General features: G+C 39.0%; 1 protein-coding gene across 4 annotated transcripts in view; it reads right to left on the bottom strand.

The window, feature by feature from the left end:
* The window catches only part of GRID2 (glutamate ionotropic receptor delta type subunit 2), a 1,015,652-nt gene that overhangs the window by 817,876 nt on the left and 175,569 nt on the right, over positions 1–22,207 (bottom strand). For all 4 annotated transcript variants that reach the window (XM_074950595.1, XM_074950596.1, XM_074950598.1 and 1 more), the window contains one exon: positions 10,135–10,290. In XM_074950595.1, coding sequence (XP_074806696.1) covers positions 10,135–10,290 — 156 coding nt within the window. The remainder of the gene's footprint in view (positions 1–10,134; positions 10,291–22,207) is intronic.

Raw genomic sequence — 22,207 nt, 5'->3', positions numbered from 1 at the left:
CAAGCATGCTAAAAATAGTGTGCCCACAGCAGCACTGGCGAGCTGCCCAAGCATGGATTCAGGGACTGGATGGAATTGTACTCGGGGGGGGCTAATCCAAGCAGCCACCCATACTCCTGCTCTGGGAAATACAACTCCCAGCTGCAGTGTAAGGTCTTCAGTCAGGAGAAAGCCTTTCAGCATATAATTAAGTCCCTCTCATGTATGCTGGTGCCCTTATCCAATTATATAAAGATCCAGATAAAGAAATGGTCTCGTGACAGATTCTGCAGACATTTTGTGGCTATTCACAAAGTCAAGGGGACTTAAGCACATGCTCTAAAGTTAAGCATATGCTTATTTGTGCTCCTGAATCGATGTCTTCACGGAAAAAAAGCCTTAAAATATTTAACATAAATTTTAAAAAATTACTAAGAGTCACATTTGTCCTCTACTGAATAGACAAGAAGCCCTGATAGCATAAATACATGTATTTTAGATCCAGTGTTCTGTAAATTTTGGTATCCACCTACAGGCATCTGCTTAGTGCTTCAAGGGTGTACGAAGTAGTTAAATTAGTGGCCAAAAATGGATGCAACTGGTACAATTTCTCCTGGAGGAGATTGCAGAGATTGGCTTACATTACCTATTTAGAAGGAAGTGGATTGATAATTTGCTTCAAATGTGTCCCTGGTCCAGACCAAGCCCCAAGTAAACTATGCACAAATCATACTTGCAACTTATGGCATACAGTACCTACCATAACTCCCTCTGTGTTCCACTCAGGAGCCTTAACCAACCATGCTATTGGTCAGTCTTCCACAATGCTATTTTCGACTACAAAACCAAAATTTCAAAATGATTATTTTATTTCTTTGAGGAAAACAGGTTTAAAATGGTGTCGTAATCACAAAGGCTAAAGTCACACTGACACTAGCGGTAGAATTTACATTGCACTTTTATAGTAGAAATTTCTTAAAAAAATAAATGTGAAAGTATGGGAACTTCTAATATATTAGTATTCTAATGAAACACTGACTCCTTTCCAAATATGTCCTTGCAACAGCTCTTTGGAACAGGTAAGTTTTTGAAATAATTTCAATTTATGAAATAATTCTCTAGTATGGTATAGTATACGAGGACAATTTAATAGGGAACATGGCTAAAATACAATTAATTTGCACACCTAAGGGAATGACATTCATAACAGGCTTAATCTCCAGAGAATTATGGCTAAATTCTTCATTAGCAAAACTAACCTGTATAGCATAGCATTATTGTACTCTATGACATATACATTGGTTTTGAGTGAGTGTGTGTGTGTGTATTATAAAATTATGGTTTATATTGGCATTACAGTAGTGTCTCGGGGCCCCAAACAGAGGCACCTCACAAACCTAAATTGTCAGGTATATTTACAAAGGCCAATGACTTTCCCCAAAACAACAATAACTTCATATGAACCAACTCCCATCAACAACATTACTTTGATCTAACAGGTTCCAACCTGGTGGGAATACCTCCAAACACCAGGGTATGATCATTGAATACATTGCCAAATCAGTTGGTAGCTGCCATGAGGGTGGTGAAAACTATTATGTTCTTAAGCCTGTCTATGAATATACATCACTGGTTGGCTGTTGATTGACAGTTATGATTGACCTCTAATTTCTGTGGAGAGTACTTTAGGGAAAAAAAACAAACCCAAACCATCTGGTTGGGGTGCTTAGTTATTTAAGGAGAAAACCTTGGGGGAAACTCCTGGAGTGCTGGCTAAATTTGCATCTACTAAATCTCTAGATTTATGTTTGCTAAGGTACCCAAAAGCTTTCTGTCATGGATGCCTTAAATCTTTAAATATTGTCATGTTTATGTATGTCTCAATTTGCACAGCACTCTTAAAACCATTACCAATATGTAATAGTATATTCAACAGCACCATTTAATATGTGAAAATATTTCTTGAGCACTTGTGAAGTGTAAATGGAATAGTGAAGATTGTAAAGCCAGAGTTGATCTGGGTTCAGAAAAGTTTGGCCACTGCAGCACATAAAAGTTGCTTGCAGGAAAATCTGTATTTCTAAAGGCACTCGAAGATGCTCTCTGCACTCCAGTTTAGAAGACCATCACAGTTGTTTTAAAAAAAAAAAATCCCGATTTCAACAGCTTTTGTTTTGAACCATCGTCTAGAAACACTTAGCTGAAGTCTATTGCAGAGGCTAATAGCCTGTCTCATACGGATACATTTGAAAAGTAAGGTGGCCATCTGGGGAAGGAAACACTGTCAGGCCTATAAAAATTGCTGCCCTCTATTTGGAGGTGAGGCGCAAGGGGATGAGGGGCTAGTTTCAAACATTGCCATAAAAATTAATGCTGAGCTAAATTTTAGATATTTTAAACAAAATCCCATTGACTATTTCCAAGTTATGGATAAGTAAGGGCAAGATTAAATTGCAAAAAAGTAGAGTGGCTGCAGTAAAGCAAGCTTACAATTTTTGACATTTTTGTGATGTTTCCCCAATGCTAGCACTTCTAGCTCCTTTGAAGAGCTACATCACTTCAGCATTGTGATAGAATGCAATTATTGTGGCAGAACGCAATTGTCCCTCTATTTCTTTCCTCATTTCCTGGCCTCTTGAGAGAAAGACATCGTCCCCAAGAAGAAGGGGCCTCAGGAATAATTAGTATTGTTTCCCAGGTTGTTGCATGCTCTTCATATCGGAGCAAAGAGATGCAACAGTGAATTACCTAAACTATTCATTTGGACTGTGTCTGCTCCATGTGAATATCCACACAATGATAACTAAAGATCCCAAAGTCATGTTTGGTTATGTACTGAGGAGTCTCTTTTGTTGGACCAAAGTCCCGGTGAACTGTTTAGAAAGAATGTTCCAGGGATATGACCCCCAGCAGCACCAACATCCTCCTGACAAGATTTTCAGGACAGGTATTTTATCCTGAGTCTCACAATATTTGACTTTTCTTGAAGCCCCAGCTCTTGGAGTCCTCTGATTATGTGAGAATCTCAACTTTAATTTGAGAAACAAAAGTTTCTAGCTTTCATGAGTGGAGAAAAATTGAAAACATGAACAAGGCTCATAAGACAAATAAAAAGCAACCAAAATATAATTTATCTTTGAAGATCTCATGGTTTTGGGGGGGGCTAACTCATGAATTGTGAATTGCTGGAGTTTGCAATACTGAAACCAAGGGAGAGACTGGGGGTAGCATTATGGTCACACCAGCTGAAATTTGGACTGGGGAAGAAATGCCAGCCTACTTCCCCTTATACTTGTAGCCAGACACACCAGCCCCCTGCACCCCCCCATTTGCTCTTTCGAGTGCAGTCTGCACAGTTTCCCGTTATGCTGTTACAAAGCCACAAGCTGCGGAAGCTCCCCAATGATGTCAGATGCTTGCTTAAAGCTGCACTGCTCTATATTACCAATTGTATCATGCAATTAATGTAAGGAATGAGTGAGATAGTGACAGCCACTAACAAAACAAAGCAGCAAATATCGCCTTTTATGGCACCATGGTATTGTCTTGGTGAAGGTATAAATCTCAAGACGGGCGGCCAGGTGGGGTACAAACAAGGAAATGTAACAGCATGCTAAACTCGGGACTGGACCAACTGTAGTAGAGCCCTCCCGTGGATCGGAAGGGGCTGCCATCACCTAGTGGTCGATCTCCAGGCAACTGTCACCTGATCACCCTCAGCCACCTGTGAAATCAAAACCAGCACCTGTGTCTGCAGCCTGCCAGCATAAATGGGTTGTGTGAGAGAGTATAATTGCGTAAGTAAGGGATGACAATAAATCAACCCCCAGTGCTGCTCTAGTTCGACCTTTGTTTGTGGTTATTTCTTGCTGATTGTCAGGACAGGCAGCAACATTATGCCTATATGACATGGTATAAGTAATTCGAGACAGAATTTAGCTCATAGTTCCTGAGGTATTACTGCAAATCTCACACATCACCAGCAATTGCAAATATTTCCATTAGCATCTGCCTTTGGAATAGGGCAGTCTTTGTTTTGTTTTTTCAATTCAAATGCTTTTTTCCTCTCAAGCTCTACTATGTTTTAAAATTCTGCACAGAAAGTGGATTTTTTTCTTCAACATTAACCCATCATTTTGCAGCAAAATACTGTTTTTGGTAATAGAAGTAAGCAAACCTGGAATGAAATTGAAGGGCAAATGAAAAAATGCAATCTCATAAAAGGTTTGAACTCAAACTGAACATGCACCAGATAATAAACAGCACTAGCAAAGCTGAGAAGTTTGAGCACCCAATGCAACTGACAGAAGAGTTAGCAGTGGATTTAATCAGAGAAACACAGAAGAAACAATCTTATCACATTCCATCTAGCCCCAAAATGCCAGAGCAGATGTATCCATCAGGTCATAATTTCTGACCATAACACTTCCTAGAATGAAAACCTGTATGTGACCTTCGCATATATTGCTGCTCTACAAACCTGTGCTACTCTACAGCTGAAATGCATTTAGTTCTGACTCAATATCTTATTTACTTCACTGACCACAAGCAGCTTTCAAAAAACATTATGAAGGCTTGAGTTGGTGTCTGTATTTGTATTCCTGTGACTAACATGGACAATTTTTAATTTTCAAAATCCATATGGATAGGGTTTTAATATCACTAATGTTTCTCAAATAGGATTTCAAACATCCTAAATCAAACCTGCTAGTGATGCATCAGTTTGTTATACAGCCTACTGAAGGAATAGCCTATACACTCCTATACAATAGCCTATACAGTCTGTGGCAAGACGGACGATTTTAGTTTGGTGGGTCCTACGCTTTTCTTGGCGGGGAGCTAAGATGCCACCTTTTGCCCCTGCTCTTGGGTGCTGAGGGCCCCACTACTAGCCCCAGAAGGTGGTGGGGGAAGGAAGCGGGGGAGGGGTCTGGGTTTGCTCCTCGCTCTGAGTCCCAGCCCCTCTCAACCCCTGTGGGTTTCTTACCCTTGTTCCCCTTAGGTGGGGTTACCCTCGGTCCTTAGATGCTGGGGGGAAGGGAATCTCCCGGTCCTGCTGGGGCAGGGTCTCCCTTACTTCAGTTCTCAGGTCTTCCAAATCTCTCAACACCCCTCCAAGCTCCAGTCCTTCCTCCTCCTCCATCTGCCCGACACAGGGGGGTTTATTAGGCTCCTAACAGGGCCTTAATTGACTGCAGGTGCTCCAATTAACCTGCAGCCACCTTCCCTAGTCTACAGGGAACCGCGCCTTAATTAGCCTTGAGCTTATATATCTAGCACTGTCGCACTGCTCCCTGGCCCTCCTGTATCACAACTCCTATACCATTTTACAAAAGAAGCCTAAATAAAAGAATACAATCTTATTTAAAAAAGCTTGCAATTTACCACTATGTACAGGTTTTTTTTAGCAAGTCATTGTGTTACAAAATGTTATGTTGCTTAAGTAAAATGTGTAGGTAGCACATTATTATATCATATGAAAATATAACTTCAATTTAAATCCATCCTAACCTACCAGATATATTCAAGTATACTACTTTGACACTCACTGTGGGCCTGATTTTGCTACTCTTATTCAGTGGGTCTAGTTATGGGGCAATGTGCTACCTGAATGTGTCTGAAGTGTGTATGAGTGAAGCATCGAGACCTACGGACATGGCTCAAATGCAGGGAAGATAATCGGAGCTTCTCCACAATCGTCAGCAGGCTTCTCACCCTTAGATGGTATTAAACTTGGAGAGCATGAGAGAGTGGAAAAAGATAAGAATTAGAGGATATAAGAAAAGGTGAATTTCATCTGGCTGGTTCCTCACACTATTCACTGTCTGTCTATGATGCTTAGTTACAAGAGAGGATCTGGAAGAAATGTTCAGGTTAATAAAAACTGGGAAAACTCTGTACACTCAAATTTATGTTTGAGCTGGAACTTCTGGAAGGAGTGTTGGATTCTTTTTTTTAATGGCACTAGAGATTCAAAGTGCTAGAGCTGGAGCTCTGAGTGGTTTGGACTTCACAGGTTTCTGAAATGGGGCCTGCTGAGCCTGGCAGTTGAGACACCCAACCAGCTGTTAATGACATCTCAATGAACCCAAATGCCTGCAGAACCTGTGCAGTGACTGCTACAGGGGGAATGGCTGTACGGACACTGCAGAAACTGTGCTGCTCGGGGAAATGGGACAAGCACGACGACTCAGCAGATAGAGACTGCCGAAAAATGTGAATGCCTTCCTGTGAAACAACATGTGGTTTGGGGAACATTTTCATCGCAAACTGGGACCACACACCAAACACACAGAATTTTCTTTGAAAATGTTTATTTGAGAGAACCAACATGAAATTTTTCATTTTCCTGGATGCCTGCCAGGAAAGCTCTTCTCATTTTTACTTGTCAAATTGCCAAAAGCCTTTCAAGCCCGGCTGCCCGAGAGTGAGCTATTTGGGCATCCCTAGAGATCTTCTGATGGAGAATGCCAATCTCCCCCATTCTTTCTGCAGGTGGGGAAGCTTGTAGGCAATAATTCCTGAATCTCCCCTGGAATAACAAGGAGGAGTCTCCAGAAGTGGAGATGACAGAATTTTCCCTAAATGGGAATAAACTTAAGTTCCACAAATATGATTCAGGGAAAATGTATAAAAAACAAAGGAGATAAAGTAACTATTAGTGATGAGCCTAATCAGTAAGAAGCCAGGTGTAGAGGAAGATACTGAATACCAACAGCATCATCAACAGAACAGTGTGAAATTGCCATTGTCTCTCTATCGATGACACCCAAGCTAAGAACCCAGATAAGTTTGCACGGTCTTGTACATTGCACACTTGAGTGAATGACATTGTTGTAGTCATGAAGAAAGAAGGGGAGAGGTAAGTCAAGGAGGGAAAAATCTGGGAGCTTTTTGAACGATTAGAGCCCTAGAATAGAAAAAAAAACCAACAGGGAAAGATCATTCTAAGCAAGCAAAAGACAGGAAATTAAAAGCACAGCAGAGATGGATTCCTGAAAGGCAAGAACATGAATTCATTTACTTGTTCTTTGAGCAAGTGACCAATTGAGGAAAAAAATCCATTTTTAAAAATTTTATAACCTTGTTGGTTTTCAGAAAAATTCACTCTTTAGTGTACTTTAGAACTCAGCTCCTTTTAAAGTCCTACCCTACCCCTAGTGCAAATACAATGAAGAAATATCACCATGAACCAAAGTCTCACAAGAAGGGAACTTATTTATACCAACAGCAATCTGGTGTCTTAATTCATTGTGTTTGACAATGCTTAAAATGTGAGATTTTCATCATGAGAGGACTGGAGATCTATATTCTCTTGCCTTGTTGCTACAGAGATAATAATCGGTGTGGTGCTTTCCCTTATAGCACCACAGCATAAAAGGTCATATCCATTATTCTTTCTGGCCTCCTCATGAACACAACATACTTCAGCAACCATAACCAAGGAAAGATGATAATCTTAGTTTACTACTGTCTGTAAAATAGAAATTCTGTGAAGCTTGTATAAAATAGGCAAAGGATAACAATGTACCAGCGTTATGTTTCTCAGAACCGTATATCCAGAACAAACATTATTATAACACACTTACAGATGTTTAGTTAGACTGAAGTTTGAATAAGCATTCCTATCTTGATAATTTTACATACGGCATTTCAATCTCACTGTGGGACTGCCCGCACTGAGATGATCCATTATCGCTGTTGTGTCCCTCCATTAGAATTTACATCAAAGGGAGAACCTTTCCTTCATTTTAATAAAATGTCATTTCATATTTCAGTGATTTATAATAAATGTGTATTGTACCTGAGGCCACCTCCATTGGTAGAAGGCAACTCACTCACAGTTCATCTGGGATAAAACCACTCAGCTTTGCAGTGTAGTGATATCAGAACTGTTAATAAGACACCCTAAGATACAAATGTAAGGAGTCTCAGGGCACCATAATAATATAAAAGAGCATATTCAAAGGATGACTATTTGGTACAGTACAAATGTAGAGTCTGAAATAAATAAGCTTTGTCCATAAAGCTACATATAAAACATCTGAGGGCTGACGTGCACATTAGTTATGAGTTCGCAGAGCTACACACAACCATTAACCAACCCCCCTTCCCCCCATTCTCCTTCCCCTCAGTTACTGCACCCCAAGAAACAAAATATGGGCAGATTAAGTCCAACAATTATAGATAACTTAGGCTCTGTTAGCAGAATGGACCTTTCTGTTTGGCTGCTTCCAATCACAGATTTACAGAAAATAGGTTTCTGATTAGCAAATGTTTTGAGCATGATCTCAGTGTTATAGACATTATCCCACCCACATGATATTTCATTTCAGTTCACATCTACTCCACTCAGATTTCAAATTTAAAAAAAGAGACATCTTCCAAGAGTGAAGAACACAATTGCTGTACAAAAGTGAGTAATTCAGCATCAGACCATAAGTAATTAACTGTTTATTTTGACACACACACAACTTTTAGGCATTCATGCTTTCTTTTTTCTTTATGTAAGAGTTTATTAAGCTCTTCAACAGTCACAGAGCTTAAAAAAATATTTCCATGAAATCTGTCATCCTGATTTTATGGTTGATGGTGTTTATTGTCAAATATAAGTAAGCATCATCAACTAGTTGTACCCATCCTGAACCTATGACAGCACCATTCACATGCTGACAATGCAAATACAACAATGACCTGAAAAAAGCTGTCTCCCTCACACTAAGCTGAATTTTGAATGCACCTATCTTCAGTTTTTTCTCAGATCTTAATCCACACTATTTTCAAAATCTAATCGCTCAGCCCTGTTCAAAGTATTACATCCTTATACTGCTACCCACATGGGTTCTGACCACTCCCTGCAAAATGTAGTAAAATGCTCAATTGCTGAATTTTAGTGAGGTTACCAGTGAAAAACACCAGGTAGTACCAGTAATCTTTTACTGACACGATCTTGAATTTACCCATAGAAGTCAATGGGAGTTTTGCCACTAATTTTAACAGAAGCAGTACCAGTAGTGGATTAATTGTTGGCAAATTAATTACTGTACTTGGCAAATTCCACATAGTTACTATGTAGTAACACAGGAAGTAACAAGAATATAGAAAAACATACATTCATTTATGTCTTCCAAACAAAAAAAATGTTGTAAATTACATTTATACTTGTACTGATAAATTGTATTTTTCCTAGCATATGCAGTAATGTAAATATAATATGCAGTAAGGGTACGTTTACTAAATAAACTCTTTTTTGAATTATATAATTAAGAGAGTCTGTCTACAATAAACATATGCTCTGCATTTCAAGAATGAGTTATTTCTTATGTCAGAGCAAGAAACAAGATAAATGCTTATGAAATTTAAGTTTACAGTTAGAAGATCTTCACATAGCTGCCTTATCAGCCAACATTTTCATTCACACCAATGATTTATTAATCCTGTTCCAAAAGACTTGGAAATATTAAATTATGGTACCAACTATTTGTGTCATCTTAGCCTACTAGCAACACCCTCATCTTTTATTTAAGCATATGAGACCAACAGAGAATGGCTGTATTTCAGACAGGTTACTTTCTTGACTTGAAGGTTATCTCCAAATCCTTGTATAAAATAGGTAACTTTAGTCTGTAAAGCCTCAAGAGGTTGTCCTCAAAACAACTTATGTTTTTGTTTCTGAGTAGGTAAAAGTAGTTAAGTGAAATAAAATCAACGGGCAGTATTAAGAGGTCATGAAAAAAAGCGCTTCTGTTTGGTTGTACACTAAAATCATCTAGCACAATTCAAGAGGAAATATGTAAGACAGACTATGCCAAACTCCTCTCTACCTTCTCTCCAAGAAATCTTGATAACAAACATGACTCAAACCAAGATTTGCTGCTTCATATCACAGTAAGTTTTTCGTATTCCATATTCAGTTATTTTCCAGAACAAACCATATCAGTATTATTCCTATTCAAAGTGAATTTCCATGCAATGCTATTGTAAAGCATCCTTCCTTTTTTTCTTTTTTTAAAGCACCCAACACAGAAATACCAGCATCCCACAAGTTCTGCAGAAAGGCAGGAAGAGGACACATTTATAATTGACTATGAAGGCACTTTGTATACAGGCTTTTATATCCACATAGAAACAAAACCAGAAAATCTTAAATCCTACCTTCTTGAACTGCCTGAAATGGGTTGTTGCCATCCACAAATGTCACAGAACATGTGATTTTCTCCGTCTGTAAGATTTCATCATTCTGGTTGAGGTCAGCAACTGCCATACGAAACACCTCCTCATCCTTTTTGGCAGATTCATCAAAAATTGCCCCTGGGAAAAAACAAACAAACAAACATTCCTCTTTCATGCTGACTTGGCAAGTTTTACAATTTAAAGGCATCCCTTCACCCAGCACAATAGTGCAGGCACCTGTACGATAAGTAAATAGTTACAGGATTCTAACTTAACTGTTTAACGATTCACAGCAACTATACAAAGTTTAGGACAGAAAATAAAGATAATCACTGGAGCCAACTAGAGAAACTGGGGGAATTTAAGTAGGCACAATATAAACTACCCACACTGGAATTTGCCAAGGAAAATGAGACACTCTGGAATATATTTAATGATTATAACTGGCCAAGACATCAGTTTTACATCTCATCCAAATGACATTTAAGGAACTTAAAGTTAATGTGATCAAGGTTGGATACTGAGAATAAGCCTAGAATTGTACCAGCACTTCTGTGACATGGTGTGAAAATCCTTCGGAAAATGGGTTAGCCAGGACAATCAGCATAAGGAAACATCCTCGGTGTAAATCAAAGCTCCACTTTCTATCAGATTTGCAAAACAGTTAAACCCATTGAGGATCCAATCCTTAACGTTAACATATTAATTACATTTTAATCAAGTGATTGAAAATAATGTACACCTTTAAAAATCTGACAGAAGAGGACTACAGAGTTACAGAGTTTTATCTTTCCCCTGAAACATTCAAGCCAAGCATCAAAAACACAGAACCATTAAATTCAGGAGGACTTGGCACGATACAGCCTCTTTGGTTCACTTTTAAATAATTCTGCAAACAATCTTTCAGTGATATTGAACTAACTAAGCCTCCTCTTCAAGGGTAATCAAAGGGTTTATCCTTTAATACTGTGCGCAGTATTTCTGGATTCATGACTGCAATTCTGAATGTTGTCCATCTATTGCATGGGGTTTTTTTTCTATGTATGTCCAGTAGCCCACACCTGGTTCAAATCACAATGGTTGATTCCATTATACTTTTTGAGGCCTCAGAGTTGTGAGATCAAGCAGACTTTGCAATGCTAAAATGTGTGTTTTCCATCAACAAATCTAACATATAAAGGGGATCCTTGAAACCTAACCTGAAAAGACCTTAGTCCTTAAAAGAGCTCTTGAATTGGCACATTTTTCTTTCTGCTAATGCCTCCGACAATACAGGCAATCAGTGTCATCTGAGTTTTGTGATACATATAGTCAAAGATGATAGGAACTTTAGTTACTATTGGCTTAAGCTGAATTTCAATCAGCACAGAAGAGGTGATAAAAGTTCCACATCCTGACATAGCATCTACTTCATCTACATCTCAGTTCCACCCACACACACCCATTTTTATTATTAATTAATTAATTATTATTAGCATGTCATTATTTTCAACTTTATTTCACAATTTGGATGAGGGCAGGAGAAATTCAACTCCGCCTTTAAAAAAACCCAAAACTTTTAGCACATTAATAATGAACTGTAGCTAAATAGAAAATTCTTCCCATTGAGCCATCTCATTGTTGCTTAAGAGGCGCAATGTGTCAGTTTAAAATAATTTATTCTGACCAAACTGAATGTGCAGCCTCAAGGTTGTTTGTCCTACTGGCAAAGACACGTAACAATGTGATCCAAATAGTATCAGTTAAGTGCTGTTTCAAGAATGACAGGTCTCAATTGCCTGTACAGTCTCTCGCAACAAAAATCAACCTGGAAATAATAAAAATGGGAGGGAAATATCCATTTTCCTAACCCACAGTGAAACGTAAGGGGCAATTTCATACAAACCCTGATCCTTGTCCTATTGAAGTCAATGGCCAACCTCCTGCTGACTAAAATGGGAGCAAGACCAAGCAGCCCACTACTTAACAGCTGACTTGTGCAATTCCATCTTCTTATAAATGCATCTGGGATAAACATTTTGGACTTGTGTATCCAAAAATAGACTCCCCAAACCATATTTTATTTTAACAGGAATTTTAAGTGATCAGCACCTTGCAAATCAAGTGACTTGGGTAGCTAAATACGTATTTAAGAGTCTAACCTCACAGGTTTGAAACTTTCACCTCATTATGTTACATATATATCCATACAGAAGGAGCAGAAAGAACTTTGGCTAGGCATTTACTCTCGCACTAGATACGTGTTTTTCCCCCCCCCTTTTCTAAACCAGCCATCTGACGTTCTAATGAATACAGCTTAGCCTGACTGCTCCTTGTGCTCACTGGCGTTAGTTTGTTCCAGTGTCTGAACTCAATTACATTGTATTTTCTCAACTACTGATATTACATTATTATCTTAAAGGAGAAACCTAATGTAACTGCTAGATCAAGGTGGTCTTATTGTTAACACACAGAACTAAGTCAGAAACTAATTCCTGGCTTCACCACAGACTTCCTGCATGACCATGGGCAAGCCTCACTTTCCCCATCTGTGAAATGAGACTAAGATGCTGTTCTATTGTGAAGCACATCAGGTTCCTCAGACATTGTGTGCTATAAAATATGAAGTATTATCACTAGCATGAAGCACAAACTCTCCCATGTGGCTAGGCAAGTGACATAAAATCCATTCATGATTATAACAGTAGATGTTATTCTGTCAGCATGAACAAGACCATAAACAAACACCATGAAGCAAAATATATAGTGGAACTGTAGTCAGCCAGAGAAGCAAGGACTCAGCACCTCTGAAAGTCAGGCCACTTGATTTCAGAACCTATTCATAAATTTAGGAGCATGATTTTGGGCACTTGAGTTTGAGTAATTGAGCAGAGCATTGTTTGTAAAGCAATACAGATGCACTGTCACTACAGACATGAAACATTTCTCTTCCATTATTCTATTATCCCACTTTCACTTTGAGTCCAAGCCTGGGGATCCAAGACCGTAACGAGTACTGAGGTGAGTTTCCATCTCCTTGGTTCTCTGTGTGGGGCCGAACAATGACCCCCTTGACTCTAAGTAATAATAAATGAGAGGCCTGATCTACATGACAAAGTACCCATTGATTGATGTTTCAGTTAGAAGACATAATTAAGTTTCAAGTCTGTAACTCAAGAGACAATATCAGTTTGTGTGTGGTTTTGTTATTTTCTTTTTCAGATACGTAACTTTTAAAAATAATCCACATTGGTAGAGCACTTCTACTGAGCCCAACTCTCTACATCCTCTCTTCTGCTCCTGCAGCACAAAAGGAGCGGCAATCCTCCAGACCGATTCTCCTGGTATGGGGGAGTCTCCAGCAGATGTGGAGCTAACATGACTACATTCATGAGACCCCACAGGTTTAAGGCAGAGGGTGGGGGGTGTCTGGAGCACTGTGCACTTCGCCAATCTCCAGCAGGAGTACGGTGGCTTGAGGACTTTAGCTGGCTCACACGTTACAGCTGGGGCCCTCTAATGTCAAACAAATCCACAGCAGAGAGCCCAGGTAATGAGGCAGTTGCAACTGGCTCCCTGGTGGCCTTCCCCCATTCCTGTACCACATGAATCTCAGTGTCTGAGACAGTTTTTCCTAAACGATTTCAATTTGGGTTTTTGATAATTTGTTTCAGTGTAAGGGATTTTCCTGCCCTCACCCCGTGATGTTAATAAGAATGGACCAAAGGACACCAGCCCCAAATTCCTAGTGCATGAGAAAGAGAAAATGACTATCAGCAAAATGGTAAAACTGCTCCCCCCCAACCCCCATACACGCACAGAGTGCTGTCAAAATGTATGAGGTAAACACATCGGGGAGACAAAAAAAGAATGTAATCCCTCAACAAGATGGATTTCTCTCGCTGAAATAAAATCTTCTGTATTTTGACAGTACAGCATAAGAAAGTCAAACAACATCAAACTCTTTCATTTGATGCCGTCAGACATATAGGTCAAATTAAAACAAATATACTGAGAAAATTTATTTACTCATTATACACATACATATATACTCGGTGTCCAGTTCTGATTTAAACTCGCACTGAGACCAGAAATAATTCCACTGAAACTACTAAAATTATGCTGGTGTATAACTGCCACAAGTAAGAGTTGTATCAAGCCCACAGTCTTTCCATTGTTCAATTGGTTTTCGTGGAAGTTTGTTTTTAATATGGAAGGGTTGATTTTTTTGGGGGGGGGGGAGGAGAAACACAGCTCTTTGGCTTGCTTCTGTGTTTAAATTAACATGACCAAGCCCAAAGACTATCCATTCTATACACACACATCCACAGATTCTAAACCCGTTAACAAAATACTCTGAAAAGAAAAGCTTGCTGGTATCTCAAAAACCAAACATGTTCTCAGTCACCAGTAACATCCCATTTTAATTTTACTGGCTAAAGAGAAAATAGCAAAACAAGTAAATACTCAGTCTGTGCCTAATCAGGTTACAGTAGGCTTTTATAATTTAAAAAGCATTATTTTCCAGTGAAGCCATCCTCTTCTGTGAAGAATCTTGGCAGCTTAATCCAGCAATCTGCTGGACTTTCACAAATGAATTGTGTTTCTCTCATGTTTAGGCAATTAGAATAGTACCCCCCTTTTTATGGGCCTATTCACTTAATTAAATGAAAGATTAAGAAGCTGCAGAATGGAATGGTTTTCCACCATGTTTCCACATCTAGGGCCTCAATCAGTGAGGCACTTACATATAAGCCTAACTATGAGCATGTGAAGTCTCACTAAAGTCAAGACTTAAAATAAGGCACATGATTAAAAGCTTTGCTGAATGATAGACTTAGTGTGTTGCCACCTGATCTGACCATAACGCAAATTATTTCTGCTCAATGTCTAAGGCTTATCATAAAACACAGGGTAAAATTCTGCTCTTATTTCACCTAGGTAACCCACTGATGAGAGGGCAAATTATGACCCAGAGATGGCAATACATTTAAGTGACTTATTACATCAGGTCATCTAATCAATCTCTGCTGGTAAGAATATTGTTCCCTACCATAGTCTTCCTGTGCTTTTGTCCAGTCTAATTTTAAATGTTTCAAGTAAGGAAGCCAGGAGAGAATTTATAGGCTTTCCAATATGTCAGAATGCTACTGGCAGCATCTAAAATAAAACAAAGTCAAAAGAATGCAGTAAAAAGAGCAAGCAAAGTCTCTGCATTCTGCTGAGTGAAGCAAGGTGGAGTAAAACAATCATATAGTCCTGCCTGTTTCCAAAGTCTGTTATTTGTCATAAATGATTTGACGAGAAGAGGGTGTTCCACTCTATTACATTTTGTTCTAGAGTCTGCTATCCTGCCTTGGCAGTAAAGTGGCTTGACAGGTTGACAAAGAAAATAAAGACTCAGCTTGTTACCTTGTAAGCTTTCCCGAATGAATTTACATACCGTAAGAGCTGATGCTGCAGGTACTGTATGTCAAACTCATTAATTATAAAGCAATGAAAGATTAAATTCCTCATGTACAGAAACATGTGCTTCACCATAGGAGGATGACACTTTCATATAAAAGTGAGGGTCTTTGGCTTGTCTTTTGAGAAGCCTTAGTTTTATTAAGTTTAGAGATTGTGTAAGGTCAATTCATTGGTCACAATGGGCAGTAGAGATCTGTAGAGCTCTTCAGTATTTATAAATTACGGTATCCTTTATCCTTATCATTTGCAATGCTGTGAGCCATACATGAGTTTTTCCCTTTAATTCTGTTGCTTCACTTTGTATACATGTTAGCATCAATGGGAATTATGCTCACATTGGGAAAGGTGAATAGCCTCTCAAGGTTTCATAGATGAGATAAAAGTCTGACCTTTCCCTTTATGTAAATGAGCATGCACACCAACACAGACATGAACACTTTCCAGGTACAGCTAATTCATTTCCAGATCATGCAGACAGGCATTTCTGGTCAAATGCTAATTGCTCTTCAGTTTTGAGCCACCACCTTTTTCTAATTTGTTTTTAACACAATGAAAGAATCCAACGTCACATTCTTCAGTTCGGGTTCACTAACCTCCTTGTAAAAAAGGCCAGAATTGTATAGTTTCTTTTTGGATGAAGGGCTTGGATGGGGAAAAAGAAAGAGAAATGGAGTCCTACTTGAGTTGTATTTGCTAAGGCCACGTCTACTCTACCCGCCGAATCGGCGGGTAGTGATCGATCTATCGGGGATCGATTTATCGCATCGAGCGTAGACGCAATAAATCGATTCCTGATCGCTCTGCCGTCGATTCTGGAATTCCACCACGTCAAGAGGCAGAAGCGGAGTCGATGGGGGAGCGGCGGCCATCGATCCCGCGCCACGAGGACGCGAAGTAAGTGATTCTAAGTCGATCTAAGATACATCGACTTCAGCTACGCTATTCTCGTAGCTCAAGTTGCATATCTTAGATTGATCCCCCACCCCCAGTGTCGACCAGGCCTTAGATTGTTTTTAATATACTGTTAATTCTGCAGTAAATCCTAACATGTAATCTAAACATTTTTATAGGGCACTTTCTTTTAACATTAATTAAATGTACAAAAAAGGTACTTCTGGGCAAAGCCTAATCAATACAGGAAACGTCTGATTCTCCATTGCCCTGAACCTGTGCAGTCATTTACAAGAGAGCAAAATTGTGTAATATGCTACGAAATTGAAACAGTAGCAATCTACATATATGCTGCATTTACTTTGCCCTGGCTTAATTGATTACACAAGGTGTAGAGCAAGAGAAAACCTGGCAATGCAATTCACAAAACATAACACTAATGCTAATTATGGACATCTGAAGATGCTTTGGCACAATTTTAATTATACATAAACAATACAGTGTATATATAGGTTATATTCCTTTCACAGCATAAACATCAAGATAGTGTATATATTGTTTCATACATTTATTACTCACCTAGTTATATTTTACTGTTTCAATGGTGATTAACAGGAGTGGTCATAGCATTACATATGTTATGTAATAAATTACCGGATAAGTGTTAGTAGCCCTTCATTTTTCTATTATGTCCCTAACTATCAAATCTGGACTTAGCTGTTTAATATGATGACAATATCCACCAAACCACCCATTTTATGTCCCATATAGAAAGGTACTGTAATGACAGTAAGCCTATTGAATGTTATTAATGTTCCTGCCTCACATGCATTAATAACCTGCTTATAAGCTGCTTTGTAACCAGGGCTCATCCACGATAGTATTCATCACCCTTTATTATCACCTGCTTTGAATGCGAGAACATCTCATGGGACAAACATAGAAATGTATGGCTGGAAGGGACCTTGAGAAGTCATCAAGTCCAGCCCCCTTCACTGAGGCAGGACCAAGTAAACTTAGTCCCATCCCTTACAGGTGCTTGTCTCTCCTATTCTTAAAACAAAACAAAAACAACCACAACAAACACCCTTCAATGAGAGGGATTCCACAACCTCCCTTAATGAATTGAATTAAATATTGATAAATAAATCAAATTTTAATAAAATTATTACGGTTAATTGCCCTTATAACTAAAATGGTAACCTAAAATCTCCCTTTCTGCAGATTAAGCCCATTACTTCTTGTCCTACCTTCAATGGATATGGAGAATAAATTGATCGCTGTCCTCTTTATAAACAGCACTTAACAGATTTGAATATTGTTATCAAGTCCCCACCCTGCCCTTAGTCTTCTTTTTTCAAGAATAAAGATGCCCAGGGTTTTTTTTAAAACATCATAGGTCAGGTTTTCTAAACCTTTTATTTTTGTTGTTGCTCTCCTCTGGCCTCTCTCCAATTTGTCCACTTCTTTCCTAAAGTGTGGTGTCCAGAATTGGACACAGTGCTCCAGTAGAAGCCTCACAATTATCCTGCAAAGTTCAGCAATGATCTCCCATGTCTCACATACAACATTCCTGTTAATACACCCCAGAATGCGATCAGTCTTTTTTTGCAACTGCATCACATTGATGACTCATTCAATTTGTGATCCACAACAACCCTCAAATCCTCTTCAGCAGTACTACCACACACACACACACACACAAAATACACCTCTACCCTGATATAACGCGGACCTTGGGAGCCAAAAAAATCTTACCGTGTTATAGGTGAAACTGCGTTATATCAGACTTGCTTTCGCCTTGACCATTTCCGTTATTAATACAGTATTTGACACAAGTAGTTTTATTCTTGGTGTTGCTTTAGAAAGGACGCATCTGATGTTGTCCTTCACATCAAGCGCAGGGTCAGAGCTCGCAGCCGCACGCTGGGGTCAGGGCTCGCAGCCCGGCGTAGGGGTCAGGGGTCCCAGCCCGGCGCATAACCAGGTCGCAACTCCCAGTTTGAGAACCAATGTTGTAGAGAAGACAGAAAACCATTTTTGCTTTACCATGTTATATCCGAATTTGTGTTATATCGGATCACGTTATATCAGGGTAGAGGTGTATTAATGGGCTTTTTTAAGTACAAGTAGATTTCGCACTATTAAATGAAGAAGAGACCTGACCTGGGGATTATAGAAATGAAAAGGAGAAGCTCAGGTTGTTGCAGTGGGCAATTTTTTTGTTTTTCCAATCATATTTATAGCCCTTTTTCTTGGGAAAATAACCTTCAAAATAACTGGTACTAAGCAGAATGGTGTGATCCTTATGGAAAGGAACCAACTTTTGGGGGGCAGGGAAAAGAGTGGTGAAAAATTGTTTTGCATGTCTGCCTAAAAATGCTACGGCTGACTCTGAAATAAATCCTTTACTCAAAGCAGAATTGTCAGAGCAGCTTTTTATTCTGCTGGAAACAGAGGCATTCAGAAAATCAGCATACACTCCTCTGCACACTTCCAATGGTAAAAGGAGAACCATAGAAACTGGATCTAATGATCATGTAGTCCATTTCTCTGTTAAAGCAGGATTGTCCTGTACCATGTATTTTCCAGTCCAGTTTAAAATTAACATACTAACTGGTTTTCAATTCCTGAAATAAACTAATGCTTGCATCAAACTCACGGCCTCCCTATGAGTTACCGAATATTCAGGAGGGTTCATAAATTAGAATCCTTTGCCCACTTACTCTCCCCACAATTTTACAAATACATAAACATTCAGTACATGTATTTACTCGTCTTAAAAAATGTTAAATCTAAATACAAATATAAGTCTCTCTCTCACACACACACACACCCCCCAACAACAACAAGCCCCTAAGCAATTGGTACCCAAACTGAACATATTGAATGCATCCAAATTATATAAAGCAAATTAATTCAGAAATAAATCTGTTTGTTTCCCTTCCTCTCCCCCATTGACATGAATATACAGGTGAATACTAATTTCCTCTACTGGAAAATTACTGAGAATGCCTCAGTGAATATTTCCCCCCCTCTTCAAGCACAAAAGGTTATTTCCATCAGTGTTTCAAAAAGTTTGATTAAAAAATCCTGGATGCTTACACAATTACATAAAAACTACATTGCACGTTACAAAAATCCTGACTTTTCCATAAAGTTTAAAATTATAGCCGTCAGCCCAATCAAGGAGAATCTCTCTCAGATATGCATTGCTGGCCTGTTTCCACTAGCAAATTCCTTATTTGTCTTTCAACACTGTTGCTGTTGCACTGGTGTTACCAACCATAACAGTAAACTAAATGTAGCCATTTTTACCATCACGACATCTAACGGTGCTCTAAACACCTGATTCACAAACTATTTATGTCAATGAGTTCCCATTGATTTCAGTGGGCTTTGGATCAGCCCTGAATGCTTGGATACCACGGTGATGGATGGAGTATAGGCACAAAAAGAGCATACAATCAATCCCACATTCTTTAAATCTCATATCCTGCCCTCTTCCTTTAACATTCACAAAAACTGCAAAAGCAGAAAAGAGCCCTGATTTTCATTCCACAGTTGCCCCATCTGCCTGTGAAATCACAGAAATACATGCATGGCCGCAGTGGCCAACTTTTCAATAGTTTCTTCCAATAATTTTCTTATAGTGTTTACATTCAGGATATGCCATAAGAAACAGAATATGAACTGAACAGATTGCATTTCTTCAACACCATTCACCACAAAGTCCCAAATCTGACAAAAAGGCCTTTCTCCCCTGCGACTCTCCAATGTAATCTGTCTTTACAATTTGTTTTTAAGCGACTCTGCAGCTCTCCAGTAATTTAAAGCACTTTAAAAATGATAATGCTGTCACCTGAAGAGTACATTTCTCCACTGTACATTTCCCAGAGTCTCAGTGCAAGTAAGTGAAATGCAGTCAGGTTCAGCTCAAGAGCAGTTTCCTGGACATAATGTATAATAGGTCTGTAATATAAAACTAATAATTTCAAAAATTGTAGTATAGAATCTCCGTGAGCGAGAAACAACAGCTGTCCCTTTAGTTGGCTTAGTTTTATGATTCCTACACCTTTTAAAAGGCAAATTACTAAGGTAAGAACTGGACTGTAGTTGAACTGGTTTCATATTAATTGTGGATGCCCCCCATATCTCTATATCAAGCATTTCTTATATGCCCCTGTCATTTTTTCCCCTCTCAGACACAGCTGCCTCTGTTTCCCAGCTGAAGCTGACAGTTTCAAACATGCACTAAAACACCATGCTACTCTGGCTCCCACCTGAACTAAGCCTTTTCACAGTGTTGCCTTCTTACAATCCTAACCACACTAAAGTCAATAAGTAGATTGGGATTCTGAAAAAAGAGAAACCCACCCACGCTGAACAACAGTACTAGCTGTCCTTTCTTCTGCAAAGACATTCTCCTGAAATGGCCAAATGAGTGAGAGGACAGAGTTAGTCAAGTTTCAGATTTTTTTCTGAGCTGTGACAATTCTCCAAGTCCAAATCTGAACCCAACTTCTGAACCAAAAATGGAGGAAGTTCTACCTTTTCCCAAAGCAAGCAAGCTCCAAAAAGGCAGTAGATGACAACAGCAAGTTGATATCACCCTAAATAAGCCATGAAAATGTTCAGCCTTGTAGATTTCTTTTGTGGAAAATAACTGGAGCGGGATTTCTTGGGTGGAGAAAGATGTTGGAGACAAGACTTAGGAATGGTTAGGTTCTAATTTCCAGTTCTGAATCACAGAAATAGGTCTTTACAAGGTTTAGCTTCATACTGTGGTAGTTGAATCCAGAACAAGCATTCCAAATTCAAATGGTCCAAAGGCTCAACAGTGTTCAAGTCTGCGTTGTGTTCATCTCTAGTTTTAAGTATGGTCAAAAGGTAGCTTCAGGCTAAGAATTTCATTGTTTGTTTTATTTATTTTCCATAGTAGAAAGTCTTAAAAACAATTGGTATTTTCAAAATGATTGCCTTGTGTTTAAAAAATGAAGTTGCATAAAGATGATCACTTTTCTAAAGGGCCTTGTTAAATACATTCTGCCAGCTATGCATGGTAAAGCTGTTTGAAGGGCAAGAACAAAAGGCTTGATCTGATGAAAATATCTTGATCTTAATGTATTTATGTGTATGAATGAGATAGACATGATGAAGTTAGAGCTCATGGGGTAGGCCAGTGGTTCTCAGTATTTTCCACTTTACCTGGGGCTTCCCCATAAGCAACACTTCCCATCTTGCTGGGACCCCTCCAATTTAGCAATATGGGAAGGGCAGTGTGTTTATGACCCCCAGGGTGAGAACCCTTGGTTTACACTACCACTTTCTAAAGGAACATCTATTTCTTAAGTGAGTCTGTAAACGAAACGATTTCAATATGGAGATATAATAATGTCCATCATTAGATGACCAAGTAACAATATAATAATGAATGGAACTAGGAAAAAAGACCAAATATCCTGCTGTTTAAAGAAATAAAACCAAAAAGCAAGCATGCTAGAGAAGGGAACTCCTGCCAGCAAGCTGCTGAGAAGTACCTCAGACACAGCACCCTGAGAAGGGACAACCAGACCAACAGGGTGAAAAGCTTACAGAAACCAAAGGAAAGTAGAAAGCAGCTCAGGGCACAGCAGAAGTTGAGTTCTTTTGCTGCCTGACTGGTTTAAGGGCCCTGAACTGGGACCCAATTGAGTAGGCAGGCCTGGGGTCCACC

This window comes from Natator depressus, chromosome 4 (genome assembly GCF_965152275.1).
Source record: "Natator depressus isolate rNatDep1 chromosome 4, rNatDep2.hap1, whole genome shotgun sequence".
In the NCBI taxonomy this organism is placed as follows: Eukaryota; Metazoa; Chordata; order Testudines; family Cheloniidae; genus Natator; species Natator depressus.
The sequence above is the reverse complement of the archived record's forward strand: the minus strand, read 5'-3'. Positions and strand labels throughout refer to the sequence as shown.